The sequence below is a fragment of the Emys orbicularis genome, chromosome 10, assembly GCF_028017835.1.
Source record: "Emys orbicularis isolate rEmyOrb1 chromosome 10, rEmyOrb1.hap1, whole genome shotgun sequence".
Taxonomy (NCBI): Eukaryota; Metazoa; Chordata; order Testudines; family Emydidae; genus Emys; species Emys orbicularis.
Genome location: NC_088692.1, coordinates 33,304,406 through 33,325,730, shown reverse-complemented (window position 1 = coordinate 33,325,730; position 21,325 = coordinate 33,304,406). Strand labels below are relative to the sequence as shown.

At 50.3% G+C, this 21,325-nt stretch overlaps 1 protein-coding gene across 4 annotated transcripts in view; it reads left to right on the top strand.

Annotated features, from left to right (window-relative positions):
• Positions 1-12,667: 12,667 nt before the first annotated feature.
• Positions 12,668-21,325, top strand: part of LUC7L (LUC7 like) — a 39,326-nt gene continuing 30,668 nt past the window's right edge. For 3 of the 4 annotated variants that reach the window (XM_065411555.1, XM_065411554.1, XM_065411556.1), the window contains exons 1-2: positions 12,706-12,852; positions 15,350-15,444. In XM_065411555.1, coding sequence (XP_065267627.1) covers positions 12,792-12,852; positions 15,350-15,444 — 156 coding nt within the window. In that variant the 5' untranslated portion in view covers positions 12,706-12,791. Of the gene's footprint in view, positions 12,853-14,198; positions 14,270-15,349; positions 15,445-21,325 lie in introns of all 4 variants that reach the window. The other variant, XM_065411557.1, reaches the window with a different exon arrangement.

Genomic DNA, 21,325 nt, shown 5'->3' with positions numbered 1-21,325 from the left:
GGGTGGGGAGTGGAGCATGTGCACACAAGACCCTTGAGCTCCCAGCCCTGCAGGAAGGGTTTACCAGAGGAGCTGTGGGAAAGAAAGCATGTAGAAGGCAGAGTGGGAAGAAGTCCAGGGAAAGAGCACTGAGGTTGTGCAGACCTTTGCTGCTGCTCATTGGGTCCCTGGGCTGGAAGCTGGAGTAGCAGGCGGGCCCTGGGTTCCCCTACCAGCCTCTAGGAAGTGGCACAGGACTGGTGAAGTCAGCATCCAGGTAGCTGGTGTGGTGAGATGCCGATACCCCAGAGGAGGAAAACTGTATAATGGCCTGGCCAGAGGGCTGAGCCAGGAAGAGAGCACCCCAAGCCCTGTGATGGAAGGGGAGGCTAGACCAGATGAGAGCTGATCCCCCCAGACCCAGTCACCAGGGGGCGCTTCCAGTGGTGAGTGAAACCTGTTGCAGAGGCACTCGTCTAATTTTCAGCCCCATACATCTTTATGTACAGATTCTAGAGGGGAGTGATAAATAGGGCTCTGCCTGGGAACTGGCCTGGTTAACTATGGGGCAGCTGCCATGATAGACAGAGGCTTCATGTCCAGCTTGCCAGGGGTAGGGGAACTTGAGCTTACACCTGGATAATCTGTGCAAACCAAGGAACAGGCACCCATGTTTGCAGGAGCAGCCACTTATTTGGGCAGCTTCCATTTTTGGGTGCCCAGCCTTAAGGCACTTGAACCGGATTTTCAGAACCACCGAGTGCCTGCTGCTGCCCCCGGCTCAGGCTTGCCAGGCCCCAGCATTCACAGAGCATGACTCATGCCCCCCAGAATTACAGACTGACCTAACACCCAGGAGATGTCTCCATCGTGGGTTCTTGGATTTGTCCTTTGTGCACACGCAGGCCCTATGGTCGGGCTTCTCCCCGCAGTGGGGCGGGGGGCTCGAAACTATCTACAAAGGAAAGCAGAATTGCTCCCCTAATCCAATCACTGCAGGACCGGCCCAGGCTTTACGGTACAGACCAAATAGCAACAAAACTTGTGATAAAACACACATGAGCTGGCAGCTGGGCCCTCCTGCCACAACACGACCACTGCTGAGTGCGGGGCTCCCAAGTTGGGCAGCCAAAATCAGCAGCTACTTCAGAAACTGTCAGCCCTACCACCCACATGAATCCCAACAGCCACAACCTGTCAGCCATGGGGAGGTGGAATGTGGGTGGCCTCTAGTGGTCACCTTATGACACAAGCGTTACAGCTGCTTGGCCTCAGGGGGACACAGCCCTCCCTAGCTGGAGCAAGCTGTCCCAGCAACTCTTCGGCTCCTCCTGTGGGGTGCCGTGCGCCTGGGCCGTGTGGGGTCCAGCTCCTGCAGCCAGTCCCTAGTGGGTGTTTGAGAGCTTGCGGCATGGGGGCACTGATGAGCTGGGCTTTCCATGGCCACCTTGCTTTCTTCTGCTCCTCCTTTGCCTCTGCCTGGGGCTGGCGCTCCCAGAACAGAGGGGAGACTGGGGAGGAGCGGCTGAGGGTTGCAGGTATAGGAAGGATCAGGGGAGGGGCCCCTGGCGTCCAGAGGAAAGACAAACCCAAGAGATAGACGAGGGCGAATTTTCAGAAGAACCTCAGGGGCTAGAAAGACTGACTCCCACTTTCCCAAGTCACAGAGCAGCTTAGGAGATACAGACTCACAGGCCCTGAACAGGGAACTGCCCCTTCTCAGCCTCAACACACGGATCCTCCTGGGGAGCTGTGGGCACACCCTCCTGGGGACCCACAGAGCTCTGTTAATTTTTCCCCATAAAAATCTCTTTGGCCCTGGCTCATTCCCATGGCTTTGCCCAGGCAATGGTGGTACCAATCTCATACCTAGGGCCCTACCAAATTCATGGTCCGTTTTGGTCAATTTCACGGTCATCGAATTTTAAAAATAGTCAGTTTCACGGTTTGAGATTTACATCTGACATTTCATGGTGTTGTAACTGTGGGAGTCCTGACCCAAAAGGGGACTGTGGGGGGTCGTAAAGCTGGTGTGTGTGTGTGCGTGCACTTGTGCTTCAACTGGTAAATTTCTAACCTGTGGCGTGAATCTGGTGTGTCTGCTGTGGTACTAAGCAGCTGAGGGCTCTGTATGCCAAACCCTGCACCTTGTTGAAAACTTTATGTTGGACAGTGACAGGGTCATGTTAACACCTTTGACTCTTTAGGCCCAGATCTTCCATCTGAATTAATAGAAGAGGTCCCTCCTTCCCCCTGCCACTCCAAGGGCTTGGTTCCCTTCTGTCCTCCTCCCGCAAGCACACCAGGGTCCCCCGTTCTCCCTACCATGCCAAGGGCTTGGGAAAGGGCTCCATGGCCAAGAAGGACCCAAAAACCCTGGCTCCTCTGGGTTGCAGCTAGTTGTTCTCACCCTGGCTGCATCCTGCTGCAAGAGGAGATCAGCCCTAGGCCACTATGGAGATTCTCCTGGGCTTGGGCATCTCAGTTGTCTAAGGAGAGAGAGAGATGCACCACCAAGTGCCATTGGGACCTTACTGCAGACTCTGCAGTGACTTCCGTTCTGGCACCAGAGCATCGCCCAGCACCGCTGCCTCCAGGGGGTAAAACCTCTCTCCGCCTCGACCTGACCTGCTGCAGCACAGCCAGGTAGGGTTTCAGGCTGAGCTAGCAGGGCCTGGGAGTGATTCCAGCCTGTGGGGTTGGAGGAGACCTGTGCTGCGGGCCCTGGAGCATGCGGCATTTGGGCACCTGCATTTCTCCAGTGTATATAGCCACTGCCCACAGCCTCATTGGTGCCTTCTGTGCCCTCACTGATCAGTGTTGCTGTCAAGCTGTACTGCAGTACACAGGCATGAGTACCAACCTCAGGGCACAAACCCCAAATTGGTTGTGAGTTCTGTACTTTGATTTCACCAACCAATTATTAAGTGTAAAGTCCTCAGGCACTATAACAGCCTTGAGAGAGAGGCACACACAATATCCCTGGGCACTTCGATCTATCCTGGGCCCTGTCTCACTCTGGAGCCACAGACACCGGAGGAGCAGACAGCAGCTGTGTGTTCCCCACCCTCCTGGGTGCAGTGGGGCTCAGGCTTCCAGCTTCAGCCCTGGGGTGGTGGACGGCAGGCTCCAGCCATGGGGTGGCAGGCTCTGGCCACAGTCTCTGACCTGGGGCTGCAGGCTTTGGCTGCGCAGCGGTGCTCCCTGGCTGCAGGGCCCCGGCCGCAGGGCTTCAGGCTCACCACCCCCCACATTGCCCCTGGCCCCCGCTGCCTCCTCACCCATCCACCCCATCACCTCCTTACCCACCTCTCCATCCAACACTTAATTTGTCCCCCAGTTTGACAGGGCTGAGTAAGTCTGCTGTGAAAAGTGATATTTGTAACTCTTCTGCCAGGTGGAGTCAGCAGCAACAAGGGCCGGGTTCAGTATCTAGAGGTTCCTTTTCAACAATACAACACAAAACCGGCTTGAGCCCCCACCCAGTGACCTGGGACAATTACACACCACCCCCTGGGTGCCTCTAAGAGGCAATACTTCCCTGCTCGCAAGCACAGAGTTTGAGTGTAGCAAAAACTTTTAATAAAAGGAGGGAAGTAACTCAGCATTAATTTGGGAAAACACCACAATTAGGATTCATAAACATAAACCATGAGCAAAAGACCCATCCCCAAGTAAGTTGGGCAGTGTCCTTTTCCCCTCAGGTTCTTAAGTCCAGCAACCCAAAAGTCCCTTTAACATGCCCGTCCCTTCTCTGTACCCCACTCACAGTTGCTGTCCTTGGCCAATGCAGCCCCAGAGTTCAGAGGTTCATCCGGAGAGTTCACTTCTCACCCTGTGTGGAGGGGTGGCGGTAAGGAGGCACCTTACACACTCCACTGTTTGGGCACTTGCTCATTGCCCCAACGGCCAATTGCTGTGCTTCTGTGCAGGGCTCTGCTCTGGCCCTCTCCACCAGCCACCATGCTGGCCACTTGCCCTGCCTCTCCACCAGCCGCCCTGCTGGCCACTTGCCCCGCCTCTCTGCCAGCCACCCTGCTGGCTGCTTGCTGCACCTCTCCACCAGCCTCCCTGCTGGCCACTTGCCACACCTCTCCACTAGCTGCCCTGCTGGCCACTTGCCACGCCTGTCCACCAGCCACCCTGCTGACCGCTTGCTGCACCTCTCCACCAGCTGCCCGGCTGGCCACTCACCAAGATATATTCAAGGATACCCACTTAACACAGCTCTTAGTGATTTCAGCTGTTAGTGGGGGAGCTTCACTGCTGGTGCACACTGGGCAGTCTCTTACAATAGAGACACTGTCCCAAAGTAGGTCTAATATTTAGACCTAGGTATCAGTGATTTCAGCTCTGCAGCATATAACAAAGCTGTCAATTGAATCTAAATTAGCTTTTGTATTATACCATGGAGAGAGGAGTCGTCAAATGGTGTCTGGACACCTACACCAGTGCCTACCTTCCCTCAACTCATTGGGTTTTGGAACCCATGTCCCCTGCCCAGCGAGTCCCTCCATCGGGGTATGCCAGGTACAGTTCTGCTGCCCTCAGGTCACACAACCAGGATAACAACCCTTTATTACTCCTGCCCCAATAACAAGGAGACTGGGGATCCAACACCAGCCACAAGTGATTATTTGGCAAGCAGTCCCATCATGCTGAGCACCTAGGCAGGGTGGGTGTGTCCATGCAAACAAGATCAGCTCCTGAAGTCTTTTTCCACAGCTCACCACTAGATGTCAGGGGAGAGCTCATTCAGACTCTGCTTACACACTTTTCACTGCCTCCCAGCTAGCTAACAAGTCTGCTGCTGTGAAAAGTGATATTAATATACAAATATCACTTTTCACAGCAGCAGACTTACTAACCAGCAAGTCTAAAAAAAAAAGCAACCAAAAAAGCAAAAGGAACAACAACAGAAGACAAGAACATGCAAAGCACCTTATTTGTGTTTCTATTCAGTTTAGATCCAGTAAAGGAGTGGTTCTCAACCAGGGGTACGTGTACCCCTGGGGTATGCAGAGGTCTTCCAAGGGGTACATCAACTCATCTATATATTTGCCTAGTTTTACAACAGTTTTTAAGTGAGGTGAAATGGGGTATGCAAGACAAATCAGACTCCTGAAAGGGGTACAGTAATCTGGAAAGGTTGAGAACCACTGCAATAAAGAATAGAGGCAACTGCACATTATTTTTATTGAGTCTGCAAAATAACCCCATCATAAATAAATTACTATGATTTGGACATGTATATGTGCATATTTATTTTTTTCCTAAAGTTAATTATTTTACGAAAAATTATCATAGCAGCCACCAGCAAGAGTTGGTAGCCACACACTGAGGCCACCAAAAACTTTGTTGTGAGAACCCCTGGCCTACACTCCAAGCAAAAAAGAGAGAGAGTTTCTTCTTGTTAGGACTTTTTATTCCTTCCCTCCCAGGACGCTCATCTGAAAACTCAGCTGATGAGAGGACTTTACTTAAGGTGACCATATTTCCCTATGCTGAATACAGAACACCTGGTAAAATTACTCATATAATCCCATTCTAACCCCATGTGTCTCCTCTATCCCCCCCTCCCCACACACACATACACACCAGGGGCCTCCATTCTAATCCCATGTGTCTCCTCTACTCTTCCCCCCACCAGGGGCCTCCATTCAAACCCCATGTGTCTCCTCTATCCCCCCCCCCAACAGCACCAGGAGCCTCCATTCTAACCCCACGTGTCTCCTCTATCCCTGCTCTCTCCCACCCCAACCAGGGGCCTCCATTCTAACCCCGTGTGTGTTCTCTTCCCTCTGCCCCCCCCCCCCCCCGGGCCTCCATTCTAGCTAGAGGAGACACATGGGGTTAGATTGGAGACCCTGGCCTGATATGTGTGTGTGGGGGGTTGATAGAGACACACGGAATGGAATAAGAGGCTGTCAGGGTTCCCTCCCCACTCTGAACTCTAGGGTACAGAGGTGGGGACCCACATGAAAGACCCCCTAAGCTTATTTCTACCAGCTTAGGTTAAAAACTCCCCAAGGCACAAATTCTCCCTTGTACCTTGGATTAGGTAAACGCTGCCACCACCAAGTGATTAGACAAAACTCAGGGAAAGGACCACTTGGAGTTCCTACTTTCCCCTAATATTCCCCCAAGCCCTACACCCCCTTTCCTGCGGAGGCTTGAGAATAAACAAGATGAGCACAGACCAGCCTTGGGTTTTTAGGATACTAAAAAACCCAATCAGATTCTTAAAAAACCAGAACTTTCTTAGAAAGAAAAAAGGGGAAAGGAGTACCTCTGTAAGATTAGAATGGAAGGTAATCTCACAGGGCAGTCAGATTCAAAACACAGACGGTTTCCCTCTAGGCAAAACCTTAAAGTTACAAAAAGAAAAAAACAGGGATACACATTCCCCCCAGCACAGAGAAATTCACAAGCCAAAATAAAAGTAAGCTAACGCATTCCCTTGTTAGTATTTACTAATCCTAATGGAGTTGGATTGCTTGCTTTCTTGATCTGTCTCCGGCAAGCACACAGAACAGACAGACAAAGAACAGACAAAACAAAGCCTCCCCCTGACCCAGATTTGAAAGTATCTTGTCCCCTTATTGATCCTTTTGGTCAGGTGCCAGCCATGTTACCTGAGCTTCTTAACCCTTTACAGGTAAAAGGATTTTGTGCCTCTGGCCAGGAGGGATTTTATAGTACTGTATACAGGAAGGTTGTTACCCTTCCCTTTATATTTATGACACGCCCCCCCAAATCACAGATAGTGTTGGACAGCTGGTTCCACACTGGCTGTGATTTCTTCCTGGAGCTCTAGGAGAAAACAGAGTTAATAAGACACATGTACCTTTAGATATCCTACTGACTATATAAAAAACTAACAATATTTTCCACATTTCAAGGACGATTTTAACCAGTTGATTCTGGGAAACTTTCACGGGAAAGTGCATCAGCCACTTTGTTAGAAGCTCCCAAAATGTGTTGTATTTCAAAATCAAAATCTTGGAGAGTTAAACTCCACCAAAGAAGTTTTTTGTTATTGTCCTTGACGGTGCGAAGCCACTTCAGCGCAGCATGGTCGGTTTGTAGTTGGAAACGCCGTCCCCAAACGTATGGGTGTAGCTTTTCCAGCGCGTACACAATGGCTTAGCATTCCTTTTCACTGATTGACCAGTGGCTTTCCCTCTCAGACAGTTTCTTGCTGAGAAACACAACTGGATGGAATTCTTGATCCGGTCCTTCCTGCATTGAGACTGCTCCCACACCATGCTCGGACGCATCTGTGATTACTAGGAACGGTTTGTCAAAGTCTGGGGCCCTTAGCACAGGGTCAGACATGAGTGTCGCTTTAAGCTGGTTAAAGGCCTTCTGACATTCTTTAGTCCACTGAACTGCATTTGGCTGTTTCTTTTGGGTTAGGTCTGTCAGTGGGGCGGCGATTTGGCTGTAGTGCGGTACAAATCGCCTGTAATATCCGGCCAAGCCTAAGAAGGATTGGACCTGTTTCTTTGACTTTGGGATAGGCCACTTTTGGATAGCATCCACTTTGGCCTGTAGGGGGTTGATAGTTCCTTGACCCACCTGGTGTCCAAGGTAAGTCACTCTGTTTAGGCCTATTTGACACTTTTTAGCCTTAACAGTTAGTCCTGCCTCCCTTATGCTCTCAAAGACTTTTTGTAGATGCTCCAGGTGTTCTGCCCATGAGTCAGAAAAGATGGCCACATCGTCAAGGTAGGTGACTGCAGATTCTCCCAATCCTGCTAGGAGACCATCTACAAGTTTTTGGAAGGTGGCGGGTGCATTTCGCAGCCCGAAAGGGAGCACATTAAATTCATACAGCCCGACATGGGTGATGAAGGCTGACCTTTCCTTGGCGGATTCATCTAGCGGTACCTGCCAGTACCCCTTGGTTAAGTCTAAGGTAGAGATGAACTGGGCACGTCCCAGTTTCTCCAATAGTTCGTCTGTGCGTGGCATTGGATAATTGTCTGGGTGAGTTACAGCATTTAGCTTACGGTAGTCCACGCAAAAACGTATCTCCCCTCTGGTTTGGGAACTAGAACCACTGGAGATGCCCATGCACTGTCAGAGGGGCGGATTACACCCATCTGTAGCATATCCTGGATCTCCCGTTCTATAGCAGTTTTAGCTTGAGGAGACACCCTGTAAGGATGGGCTCTAATTGGATGAGCATTACCTGTGTCAATGGAGTGGTATGCCTGTTCGGTCTGTCCTGGGGTGGCTGAGAACATCGGCGCGTAGCTAGTGCACAGCTCCTTGATCTGCTGTCGTTGCATACGCCCAAGGGTCATGGAGAGGTTCACCTCTTCCACGCCACTGTCACTTTTTCCTTCGTAGTAGACACCTTTAGGCCGCTCAGCATCTCCTCCTCCCTGGGCTGTAAACTAACAAACCTTTAACTCTCTGGAATAGAAGGGCTTTAGAGAATTAACATGATACATTTTAGGCTTGAGGTGGGGGGTGCTATGAGATAGTTAACTGCTCCCAGGCGCTCTTGGACCGTGAATGGCCCTTCCCACGACACTTCCATCTTATGGGCCTGGAGCGCGCCTTCAAGACCATGACCTGGTCTCCTACTTTGGAGGAACACTCTCTGGCATGTTTATCATACCAGGCTTTTTGCTCTTCCTGAGCATCTTGTAGGTTTTCTCTAGCAAGGGCTAAAGAGGTTCGGAGGGTGTTTTGTAGGTTGTTTACAAAGTCCAGAATGTTAGTTCCTGGAGAAGACGTAAACCCCTCCCATTGCTGCTTCACCAACTGTAATGGCCCCTTAACCTCACAGCCATACACAAGTTCAAATGATGAAAACCCTAAACTGGGATGTGGTACAGCCCTGTAGGCAAAAAGCAACTGCTGTAACACTAGGTCCCAATCATTGGAGTGCTCATTTATGAATTTATGTATCATGGCCCCCAGACTTCCATTAAACTTCTCCACCAGGCCATTTGTTTTATGGTGGTAAGGGGTGGCAACCAAGTGGTTCACCCCATGAGCTTCCCACAGGCTTTTCATGGTTCCGGCCAGGAAATTAGTTCCCGAATCTGTAAGGATGTCAGAGGGACAACCTACCCTGGCAAAAATGTCTGTTAATGCCTGGCACACACTTTTAGCCCTGGTGTTGCTTAGAGCTACTGCTTCTGGCCATCGGGTGGCAAAATTCATGAAAGTCAGTATGTACTGTTTTCCTCTGGGTGTCTTTTTTCGGGAATGGACCCAGAATATCCACAGCTACTTGCTGAAATGGAACCTCAAAGAGGGGCTTTGACCTGGTCTTGGGGTTTTCCCACTCTTCGGCACACCTCACAAGACCAGACATAGGTAGAAACATCCTTGCCCATTCCCTCCCAGTGGAAGGACTTCCCCAAATGGTCTTTGGTTCTGTTCACCCCAGTATGGCCACTAGGATGATCGTGGGCTAAGCTCAAGAGCTTTACCCGCTACTTAGTTGGAACTACCAACTGTCTTTGAGGATGCCAGTCTACCTGGTGCCCACCAGAAAGAGTTTCCTTGTATATAAGTCCTCTTTCCACAACAAACCTGGATCGATTAGAAGAGCTGAGAGGCGGTGGGTTGCTCCGTGCCGCTGTCCAAGCTCCCTGGAGACTGTCATCTGCTTTCTGCTCAGCCTGGAACTGTTCCCTTGATGCTGGAGACATCAGTTCCTCCTTGGATTGTGGACTTGGGCTTGGTTCGTCTGGAAGCGATGTAGGTGATGGGGCTGTTTCCGTGGACTGTGAACCGCTCTCTGCTGGTGCACTATGTTGTATTTCAGGCTCCTGCTGAGCCTCTTGCATAGGGTTATCTGCTGCTGCCAGTGCAGGCTCGCTGGTGCCCTCTGGTGTTGGAGTTGTAGACGGGGTTGCAAGCGCTGGATTTAGTGCTGGCAATGGTTCTGGTGCTGGTTGCTCCGCCAGTTCCGGTTCTGGGACTGGCTCTGTCTGGGTCTCTATGACTGGATCCACTACTGCTGCCGCGGACATGGGCATGGGGTCCGGTTCCATCACCTCAGTCTGGGTCTCGGATACCACAGACTGGGCCCTTGTAGAAGGCTCAGGGACAGAGCTAGGTGTGAAGGCTTGCTTAGCCTGGCTGTGGGTGACCATTCCCACCCTCTTGGCTAGCTTCACATGGTTGGCCAAGTCTTCCCCCAGCAGCATGGGAATGGGATAATCATCATAGACTGCAAAAGTCCACATTCCTGACCAGCCCCTGTACTGGACAGGCAACTTGGCTGTAGGCAAGTTTAAAGAGTTTGACATGAAGGGTTGAATGGTCACCGGGGCCTCTGGGTTGATGAATTTGGGGTCCACTAAGGATTGGTGGATAGCTGACACTTGTGCTCCAGTGTCCCTCCATGTGATAACCTTCTTCCTGCCCACACTCACGGTTTCCCTTTGCTCTGAGGGTATCTGGGAGGCATCTGGGCCTGGGGACCTTTGGCGTGATTCTGGTGTAATGAACAGCAATCTGTTGGGGTTCTTGGGGCAGTTGGCCTTTATATGCCCCAGCTCATTACATTTAAAACATCGCCCAGCAGACTGGTCACTGGGGTGAGGTGGGACGATAAGGGGTTTGGGGTTTTCCTTGGGATGTAGGTGGGGCCTTGGGCTGCCCCCGGTGGTAGGGTTTTGTTTCAGGTTGCCCCTTCTGATATTCGCTTCAACTGCTACTAGTTTTTTTCCTTTCTGCCACCTCCACCCATTTGGCTCCAATCTCCCCCGCCTCAATTACAGTTTTGGGCTTCCCATCTAGGATGTACCTTTCTATTTCCTCAGGAACACCCTCTAAGAACTGCTCCATTTGCATTAGGAAGGGCAACTCTTCCGGAGATTTAACACTTGCTCCTGATATGCAGGCATCCCAATTTTTCACAATGTGGTAGGCGTGTTGGGTAAATGACACATCTGGTTTCCACCTTAGGGCTCTGAACCGCCGACGGGCATGCTCGGGGGTTAGCCCCATTCTAATTCTGACCTTGTTTTTAAAAAGTTCATAGCTGTTCATGTGTTCCTTAGGCATTTCAGCTGCCACCTCTGCTAAGGGTCCACTGAGCTGCGGTCTCAGCTCCACCATATACTGGTCTGTAGAGATGCTGTACCCAAGGCAGGTCCTTTCAAAATTTTCTAAGAAGGCCTCTGTATCATCGCCTCCCTTGTAGGTGGGGAACTTTCTGGGATGGAAAGCGGTACCTGGAGAAGGATGGCTAGGGTTGTCTGGTATATTTTGCTTAGCCCTTATCCTCTCTAACTCCAGTTCATGCTTCTGGGCCTCCATAGCCTTCTTCTCTGGCCATCCATCTATCATGTTCTTTTTGTTTCTCTTCAGCCTCAAAACTGGCTAATTTCAGTTTTTTCTGGACGACACTTTCTGTCATCCTAGCTAATCCCGAGAGTAAGAAAGAAAAAAAAAAAAAAAACCAGCTTGTGAATTTCCTGGCTGTAGCTAACACCTTTGTTAAAAAAACCTAACACCTTTGCCTCCAGGCAAAGAGAGAGCAAAGGAAAAAAACCTCCAGCTGTTCTCAGCGCCTGCTTTCTCCAAGCAGCTAAAAGAAGAAAAGAAAAAAAATTCCTGAGGTTTGTGCTTCTGATTCAAAATGCTCTCTGGTTCAAAATGATCCCACCTCTCTGCCACCATGTCAGGGTTCCCTCCCCACTCTGAATTCTAGGGTACAGATGTGGGGACCCACATGAAAGACTCCCTAAGCTTATTTCTACCAACTTAGGTTAAAAACTCCCCAAGGCACAAATTCTCCCTTGTACCTTGGATTAGGCAAACGCTGCCACCACCAAGTGATTAGACAAAACTCAGGGAAAGGACCACTTGGAGTTCCTATTTTCCCCTAATATTCCCCCAAGCCCTACACCCCCTTTCCTGGGGAGGCTTGAGAATAAACAAGATGAGCACAGACCAACCTTGTTTTTTTTTAGACCACTTAAAAAAACCCCAATAAGATTCTAATAAAGTTCTGATTTTTTTTTTAAAGAAAAAAGTTAAACAAAGCACCTCTGTAAAATTAGAATGGAAGATACTCTCACAGGGCAGTCAGATTCAAAACACAGAGGATTTCCCTCTGGGCAAAACCTTAAAGTTACAAAAAGAAAACCAGGAATACACCTCCCTCTCAGTACAGAGAAAATCACAAGCCAAAATAAAAGTAAGCTGACGCATTCCCTTGCTAGTACTTACTAATCCTAATGGAGTTGGATTGCTTGCTTTCTTGATCTGTCTCCGGCAAGCACACAGAGCAGACAAAACAAAGCCTCTTCTCCCCCCACCCCCCCCATTTGAAAGTATCTTGTCCCTTTATTGGTCCTTTTGGTCAGGTGCCAGCCATGTTACCTGAGCTTCTTAACCCTTTCCAGGTAAAAGGATTTTGTGCCTCTGGCCAGGAGGGATTTTATGGTACTGCACTGTATACAGGGAGGTTGTTACCCTTCCCTTTATATTTATGACAGAGGCCCCTAGTGTTGAGGGCGCTATTGGGGCTTTCGGGAGCCCCCAGCAGCCTCAGCCCCGGCGGGTCAGTGGGAGGAGGGGCCGGGACGGTGGCTGCGGGAAGGCCCATGGGGGATGATGGGCCAGAGCCCCCCCTCCCGTTTCCTAGCAGCCCGGCTCGGGGCAGGACTACATCTCCCAGGATGCCGCGCGGGAGTAGGGCGGGGCTGTTTCCGCCCAGCGTGCCCCGCGCTGGCTGCTGTTGCGGCCGGAGTCGGTGCCGGAGCCGTTGCTTGCGCCCCCCGCTCGCTCTGTCCCCGCTGTGAGGAGCCGCGCGCTGCCTGCCTCCCGCCATGTCGGCCCAGGCCCAGATGCGGGCGCTGCTGGACCAGCTCATGGGCACGGCCCGGGACGGTGAGTAGGGGCGGGCGGGGCCTGCCGGAAGCGCCGCGGCCTGGCTGGGGGCCGGCATCGGCCGCGCTGGGCCCGGGCCTGGACAAGCGCCAGCGAGGGCTCTGAGCGGGGCCTGATCCCGGGACCGCGGGGCCGCTCCAGCTGGGGAAGGGTCGGAGGCCGCCGTGCGGGACCGATCCGGGGTCCGACCGCCCCTCTCGAGCTCTGCCTCCTGGGCTGAGCCCGCCCCCGTCTCCCCCGCCAGGGCCCTGGCTCCTGGGCCCGAGTCTGGTTCCCAGGACTGATCTTCTCTCCTTTGCTCGCTTCCGTCCCCGCGGGGGCCCTGGCGCCGGGGTCTGAGCCCCTCTCCCCTGCCCTCCCGCCTCCCGAGCAGGGGCAGAGCCCGGTTCTCTTGCTGCCCCCAGCTGTGGAGGCTCCGTATCCAACACCTGAGCTTTGCTGATGCTCCCCTGGCCTCTGCCTGCAGGAGCCCTGTCCAGCTGTGAAGCCTGTCATTATCTGTGTAGAGCCCTCGGCAGCTGCTGGAAACATCTGCATGTGTCAGACTGATCAGAGTCTGTGATTGTTTCAGTACCTATCCCGGGGGGTGGGGGGCACATTGACTGCCCAGGCCCCACTTCAAACACGGGATAGCTCACCTTTGAACAAGTCGATTCAGGACTCCAGTGCCTGTTTGACACTTGTCTCTGTGTCAACTTGAGTGCCCACATGTGGGATTTGGCTGACTCCTTTATAGGGAGCCTGGGGTTGAAAATGTGGAGCCTGTTCTTTTATAGTAAGCAATCAGAGTAGCCTAGGTCTAATCTATGCAGACTTTCTCTTGGGACTCTTTGGAAACTTTGGCAGAGGATATGTGCTTAGTGTGCAGTTCTGTAACAGAGACAATCTAAGCCTCCCCTAAAACAGCCTTGAGTGCCTCTGCTATTGCATTGCAAGGTGAGCTGGAAGTCTAACTTTCCTGACTTAATATATATTTATATGGAGAGACTTTCCGGCCATAAGCTCAGAGGAAAAGCTCTGTGTTCAGTCAGTGCTTTACACACAGAAGCATGTTAGGTAGGCTTGTATGTAGAAACTGAAGCTCATACCAGTTGCCAAGGACAGGAATGTTGCATCCTATGCAAAACTATTTTCCTGCTATGGTTTGTATTTTCTTTTCTACTGAGCTACTGAATATTTAAATTCATTCTGGCACATTAGCAGGGCTGTCCTGGTACTTTGCACTTTTTTTCGTAAGTGAATAAGTGCTTTTTCTTTCTTGTGTATTGAGTTGCTTTTGAATTGCTTCCCATATTTTTATTTCATACAAACTGAACAATTGTGGCCCCTCTATTTTATTTATAAAGGTTCAGTGTATCTTTGCCTGCCTACATCAATCTGCAAGGGAGTTGCAGAAAAGCCTCATGTTCATCGAGCCGTGAGTCACAACCAATTTTTAAAGCTGTTATAACAAAAAAAAGTGTTTGCTTTTTTTCACAAGTAATTTTAAGAGTGTAGCTTAGAAAGAAAGAAAGAAAGAAAGAGAAAAAAACATTTTCAATAGACACTACATTAATCCTGGATGCTTTGCAAATCCTAAACTATATTCATACTTTAGTATTACACATACCTGTGTCATATACACAGATTAGCTATAAAATTGTCACATACCATTGCCACTTTGCCTTTACTTTTATGTATCATTCCCCTGACTTCCTTACTGCAGGTGTGGGCAAGAAAACTTTTCCTTTAAAACTTTTCAACAGTGGGCATAAAATTCTGCAGCTGAGGTCTTGAAGAATGCAGAAGGGTATAGTATGTGTTGGAGCTCGCAGTGTGTATTGACTAACTTTGTTCCTTTTTTTTTGCTTTTCTGATATTGTCTTGTTTAAGTGGCTCCCAAGTGTAAAATGTTTTCTGAGGGTGGGATGGTGGGGTGGGAAGTACATGTTTTATGTTCCAGGCCGACACTTAAAAAGCTCCATTCCTCACATGGCCTTGGAAAGTACACTGCATATTTGGCTGTCCAAACCAATAGGACTGAAGCATTAGCTTATTGGATTAGTAAATAGCAGTTGCCTGTAGAAATTGCCAGGCACAGCCCTGTTTTGTGATTCATGGCCCTCTGATAGCATGGGTTTCAGTATCTCCTGCCCCTAGCTTTTGTATATTTAAAAGAGAAAAAAAAAAAATTGTCAGGGCTATCAGCCAGGTTGTCTTTTTTTCCTGGCTAGGCTGTCTCTTTGCATAGGTAACAGGCCATGGGCGCTATCTGGCTTTCCAGCACCGTATTTAATATGTGGTGTACTGGTCATCTAAATGCAATGTAATATTTCAGTTGCCAATTATAAAAGTTCCAGAATACCTTATTCTCCTCTAAGCTTTTCCAAACAATCTTGGGGAACAGGAACATGAAGTATTTTTAATCTGCATATAGAGGCGAAATGATCATACCAGCACCATCATGCTTTATCAGCATTCTAATGCTTTCTTATTTAAACCAACACATGAATTTCAGGAGATGAAACCAGGCAAAGAGTGAAGTTTACAGATGATCGTGTCTGCAAGAGCCATCTCCTGGACTGCTGCCCTCATGATATTCTGGCAGGAACAGTAAGTGTCTGTCTTGGTAGTAGTAAGATATGGTGAAATAAAAGGCAATGGAAGTTGTTCAGATCACATCCCTGTGCCATATATACACCTCTACCCCGATATAATGCTGTCCTATATAACGCAAATTCGGATATAACCCGGTAAAGCAGCACTCCAGGGGACAGGGCTGTTTTACCTCGTTATATCCGAATTCGTGTTACTGCAAGCGGTTCCTCTGCGCCTGCGTTACTTGCTGCGGCCCTCCCCGGCCCCCCTGCCCCAGCTCACCTCCGCTCTGCTTCCTCCCACGAGCGTGCCGCAGCTCCGCTTCTCCTCCCTGCCAGGCTTGCTGCGCCAAACAGCTGATTGGCGCGGCAAGCCTGGGAGGGAGGGAGGAGAAGCGGAGCTGCCGTGCGCTCGTGGGAGGAGGCGGAGCGGAGGTGAGCTGGGGCAGGGGGGCCGTAGCAAGTAAGGGGGGGGTGCACAGAGGAACCGCTCCCCGCCCCAGCTCACCTCTGCGCCGCCTCCTCCTCCTCCCACGAGCACGCTGCTCAGCTCCGTTTGTCCTCCCTCCCAGGCTTGCCATGCCAAACAGCTGATTGGCGTGGCAAGCCTGGGAGGGAGGGGGCAGAAGCGGAGCCGCGGCGTGCTTGTGGGAGGAGGTAGAGCGGAGGTGAGCTGGGGCGGGAGGGCCCGAGGAGGGCCGCAGCAAGTAACGGGAGGCGCAGAGGAATCGCTCCCCACTCCAGCTCATCTCCATCTCCTCCCCTGAGCGTGCCACCGCCACTCCTCTTCGCTTCTCTCCCGCCCCCCGCCCCCCTTCCAGGCTTGCTGGGCCAAACAGCTGATTGGCGTGGCAAGCCTGGAAGGGAGGGAGAAGCGGAGCGGCGGCGTGCTCAGGGAAGAGGCAGAGCGGAGGTGAGCTGGGGCGGGGAGCGGTTCCTCTACCTACCCCGATGTAACGCGGTCTCACCTATAACACGGTGAGATTTTTCGGCTCCCGAGGACCGCGTTATATCGGGGTAGAGGTGTACATCTTAGGAGATGCTAGTTAGGAAAGATCAGGCTGTCTCTGCACATTCTGAATGTACCTAGTGCATGAATTTCAGTATGACCATCTGTGACACACACATGTTGCTGTTGAAAAAAATCTGCCTGTAGAATTATATGGAAGTGGTCAGAAGTGAAGAGTTTTAGTAATCCTGTATCTGGTGCTAAAATAGAACAGTCTTGTCAGTTTGACATACTCGGTGCCTTTGAAACTTTCTAATGCTGATATGGGACTTTATTAATCAAGAATTAAAAGAGGATAATATAATGTCTGTCAACATGGATTTATGGAAAATAGATAATTTCAAACAAACTTGGTATCTTTTTTTTAATGAGATTTGCAAGTTTGGTTGATAAAGGTATTAGTGTTCATGTAATATTCTTGACTTCTGTGAGGCATTTGACTTGGTATCACATATTTTGATTAAAAATATAGAAAGATATAAAATTAACATGCCAAACATTAAATGGATTAAAATCTGGCTAACTGATAGGTCTCAAAATGTAATTGTAATTGGGGAATCATCACTGAACAGGTGAATTTCTACTGGGATCCCACAGGGATTGGTTCTTGGCCCTATGCTATTAAATACTTTTACCATTGACCTGGAAGAAAACCTAAAACCATCACTGAAGTTTGCAGATGACCCAAAAAATGGGGGAGTAGTAAATAATGAAGAGCACAGGTCACTGATAGAGCAATCTGGATTTCTTGGTAAGCTTGGTGCAAGCAAACAATGTGTTTTCATATGGCTAAATATAAATGTACTCATCTAGGAAGAAAGAATGTAGGCCATCGGGGGACTGTAGGATGAGGGTGTCTATCCTGAGGAGCAGGATTTGAAAAAGATTTGAGTCATAATGGATAATCAGCAGAACACCAGCTCCCAACGTGCAGCCAAAAGGGCTAATGAGATCTATGGATACATAAAACTGGGGTATCTCGGGTAGTAATAGAGAGGCGATTTTTACCTCTGTGTTTGGCACTGGTGTGACTGCTGCTGGAATACTGCATCCAGTTCTGGTGTCCACAAATCAAGAAGCATGTTGATAAACTGGAGAGGGTTCAGAAAAGAGCCACGAGACTGACTAAAGGATGAGAAAATCTGCTTTATAGTGATAGACTCAAAGGGCTCAATCTATGTCAAAGAGAAGGTTAAAGGGTGATCACAGTCTGTAAGTATCTACACAGGGAGTGAATATTTGATAATGGACTTTTCAGTCTATCAGAGAAAGATCTAATGTGATCCAGTGGCTGTGGAAGTTGAAGCTAGACAAATTCAAACTGGAAATAGGGCGTCATTTTTTAACAGCGAGAGTAATTTGCCATTGAAACAATTTACCAAGTGTCATGGTGGATTTTCTATCACTGACAATTTTTAAATCAAGACTGGATGTTTTTCTAAAAGATCTGCTCTAGGAATTATTGTGGGGCAGTTCTCTGGTCTCTGTTATAGAGGAGGTCAGACTAAATGATCACAATGGTTTCTTCTGACTTTGCAATGTATGAATCTTAAATGGGACATGGCCACTTCCCCTTCCAGCCCACCCTCTGTCCTCAGCAGGCCGGATCATGGCTCATTTGTGGAACTCTGAGATGTTTTTAAACAACCTTGTTTCTCTTCGATCTAATTTAATTCTCAACTCCCCAGCTTTCTAGTCTCCAATCTTACTGCATGTGACCCTGTCTTGATGGATTCCCCAGGGAACAACTTTCTTTTAATGGGGAATATATTAGAGCAGGGGTAGGCAACCTTTCAGAAGTGGTGTGCCGAGTCTTCATTTATTCACTCTAATTTAAGGTTTCGCGTGCCGGTAATACATTTTAACGTTTTTAGAAGGTCTCTTTCTATAAGTCTATATTATATAACTAAACTATTGTATGTAAAGTAAACAAGGTTTTCAAAATGTTTAAGAAGCGTCATTTAAAATTAAATTAAAATGCTGATCTTACGCCACCAGCCTGCTCAGCTCGCTGCCAGCCCCGGGTTCTGTTCACCTAGGCCGGCAGCGGGCTGAGCAGGACCTATGGCTGGGACCCCAGACCGGGGGTGGGGTGGGGTGTTTCAGGGGTCAGGGCAGAGGGCTGGGGGAGGGGGTTCAGGGCAGAAGGCTGGGGTGGGGGGGGTTCAGGGATCAGGGCAGAGGTGTGGGGGGTGTAGGGCAGAAGGCTGGGTGTGGGGGGGGGTTCAAGGGTCAGGGCAGAGGGCTGGGGGTGTGGGGGGTGCAGGGCAGAGGGCTGAGTGTGTGTGGGAGGGTTCAGGGCAGAGGGCTGGGGGGGTGCAGGGCAGAAGGCTGGGTGTGTGTTGGGGTGGGGGGGTTCAGGGCAGAGGGCTGGAGGTATGGGGGTGCAGGGCAGAAGGCTGAGTGTGTGGGGGGTCAGGGCAGAGGGATGGGGCTGTGGGGGTGCAGGGCAGAAGGCTGGGTGTGTGTTGGGGTGGGGGGGTTCAGGGCAGAGGGCTGGAGGTATGGGGGTGCAGGGCAGAGGGCTGAGTGTGTGGGGGGTCAGGGCAGAGGGATGGGGCTGTGGGGGTGCAGGGCAGAAGGCTGGGTGTGTGTTGGGGTGGGGGGGTGCAGGGCAGAAGGCTGGGGTGCTCGGCTCGTGGGGATGCTCCCAGCCCCCTGCCCTGAGTGGCTCATGGCGGGGGGCTGGAAGGGATATGCCCTGTTCCACCCCCTTCCCCCAGGCTCCGTCCCTACCTCTCTCTGCGTTCTCTATGGAGCTGTGTGCATGCTGCCGCTCTTTCCCCGCCCCCTTGCTAGGGCCATCAGCTGACTGGCACAGGGACGGAGAGGAGGAGGGGCCGGAAAGCACCACGCTGGGGGAAGAAGCGCGGGAGGGGGGAAGCTTGGCTGCTGCAGAACCAAGCTTCTGCCTCCTGCCCCCGCAGGGGAGAGCGGTGGAGCTGAGGGCCGGGACCGCGGCAGGGAGCTGCATGCCACTCAAAATTGGCTTGCGTGCCGTGTTTGGCGTGCGTGCCATAGGTTGCCGACCCCTGTATTAGAGTATTAATGGCAATTTGTAGCTCACTGTAATTTAGTTCTTAGCACTGGTTTGACTAAGTAGCATATTAAAGTGTGTCAAAGCAGATTTTGTTTAATCTGCAGATGAAAGAAGGAACCCAATTGCACCTTCCTGCTTTTCTAGTTTCTGCCCCCCTTCCTGGGAAAAATCTGGCTTATCTTGAGTGTTCAGTTCAAATGCATTCTGTAGGCGCAAAAAAGAGGATGTAGGATTTTGATGGTGCTGATGAGATTTTATGTAATTAAAAGTCTCCTAATTTGGGTGGCTGAGTAAAGATGAAAAAAATTACTTATGGAAAATGGATACCACCAGACAGATTGCTAAATTACAGTATACCGAGATATTATTTCTAAAGAAAATGCAGCATGTCTTCTGTCATCGCCGCATGAGAACTAGACTGCTGCATGCTGGAGATGAATTCAAATACTTGAATTCTTCCGTAGCCTTCCTTTCTGATGGTAAATATTAAAGTATTATAAAATCAGTCATTTTATATTGCTGTAGTCAAGCTAAACTGCTTAAAATGCAGTTACTATTTATAGCCTTGCCTTTTATTATATGTGGTCTGGAGCTGGCATATTTGCTGCTAACAGAGGAAAGGTTCAGTATTTAATCTTTAGATTGTACCACTCAGACCAGAACAAGACTCCATGAGAACAAGGTCAGCGGCCCAAATGGTAAGAAGGAGTAACTTCCAGAATTCTGGGTATTCTTGTTCTGAATGGGTGTTAGGGTGTTATGAATTTGTAACCACGGAGACACGTCTGTGGTGTTTGAAGGACTGACTCAATTCTGCACCAAAATATTAAAAAGTCTGCACACACTATTTTAAAATTTGGCATATTTTATTTGTAAAAATAACTGTATAATCACACTATTTTCAATTATTTTGGTAATTTATTTCAACATACCTGTCAGCAAGTTTGTCCGTAACAATACAGATAGCAAAACAGATTCAGGAAAAGTTTTTTGACAAATAGATTCCGTTCTAGCATATTGTCACATCTGTGTAGCTCCACAGCAAGCAAGAGGGACAGAGTCTTGCATGCATGCTCAGCCCTGCCCCTCTACTTCCCACCCCCCTCCCCTACGATCCAGGTGTGGGTCAAGCAGGCTCAGCTTGGCAGGATCCAAGTATGGAGGGGCTTAGTGTTGGGGGGATATAGGTGTGGGGCAATCGAGCTGCAGTTGGCTTCATGGGGGGGGGGTTCTGGGTGCAGGGGGGTCCAGATGAAGGTCATTGGGGCTCAGCAGATGGAGTCTGGGAGTGGGGGGGGGGGGCGATGGTATCGGTGGGGGGTCTGGGTGCATGGGCTCAGTGGATGGGGCCGGGTGCTGGGGAGTGGGGTTTGGTGGGGTGCAGGTCTGGATGCAGTTGGTTGGGACTCAGTGGAATTGGGGTCCAGGTGCGGGGAGCTCTGTAGGGTGGTCCAGGGGGATGGGGCCTGGCAGGGTGGGGGTTTGAGTGCGCGAGGCTCAGCTGGGGATGGTCTGGGTGCAGGGATGGGGGGCCAGATGCAGGGGGGAACTAGGTGGGGGGGTCTCTGTGTGGGGGCACTCTGGATGCACAGAGGTTGGGCAGATGGGGGTGGAGCTCCGCATACAGTGATCTCTTCCCCTGTGGCTAGAGAGTGATGGGAGCAGGAAGCGGAGGAGGGGTGCAGAGATTCCTGCAGTTGGCAGAGAGAGCCCAGCCCCACCCCTGACGCAGCCCCGACACCTGAACCAGATGCACGCCCTGGGTGTGTGAATCCATTTTTCTGTGGGGAAAGTAAGAGCTGCTGGGGACATTAATTTTGAATTCCCTGAGTAGTAAATGATGCAAAG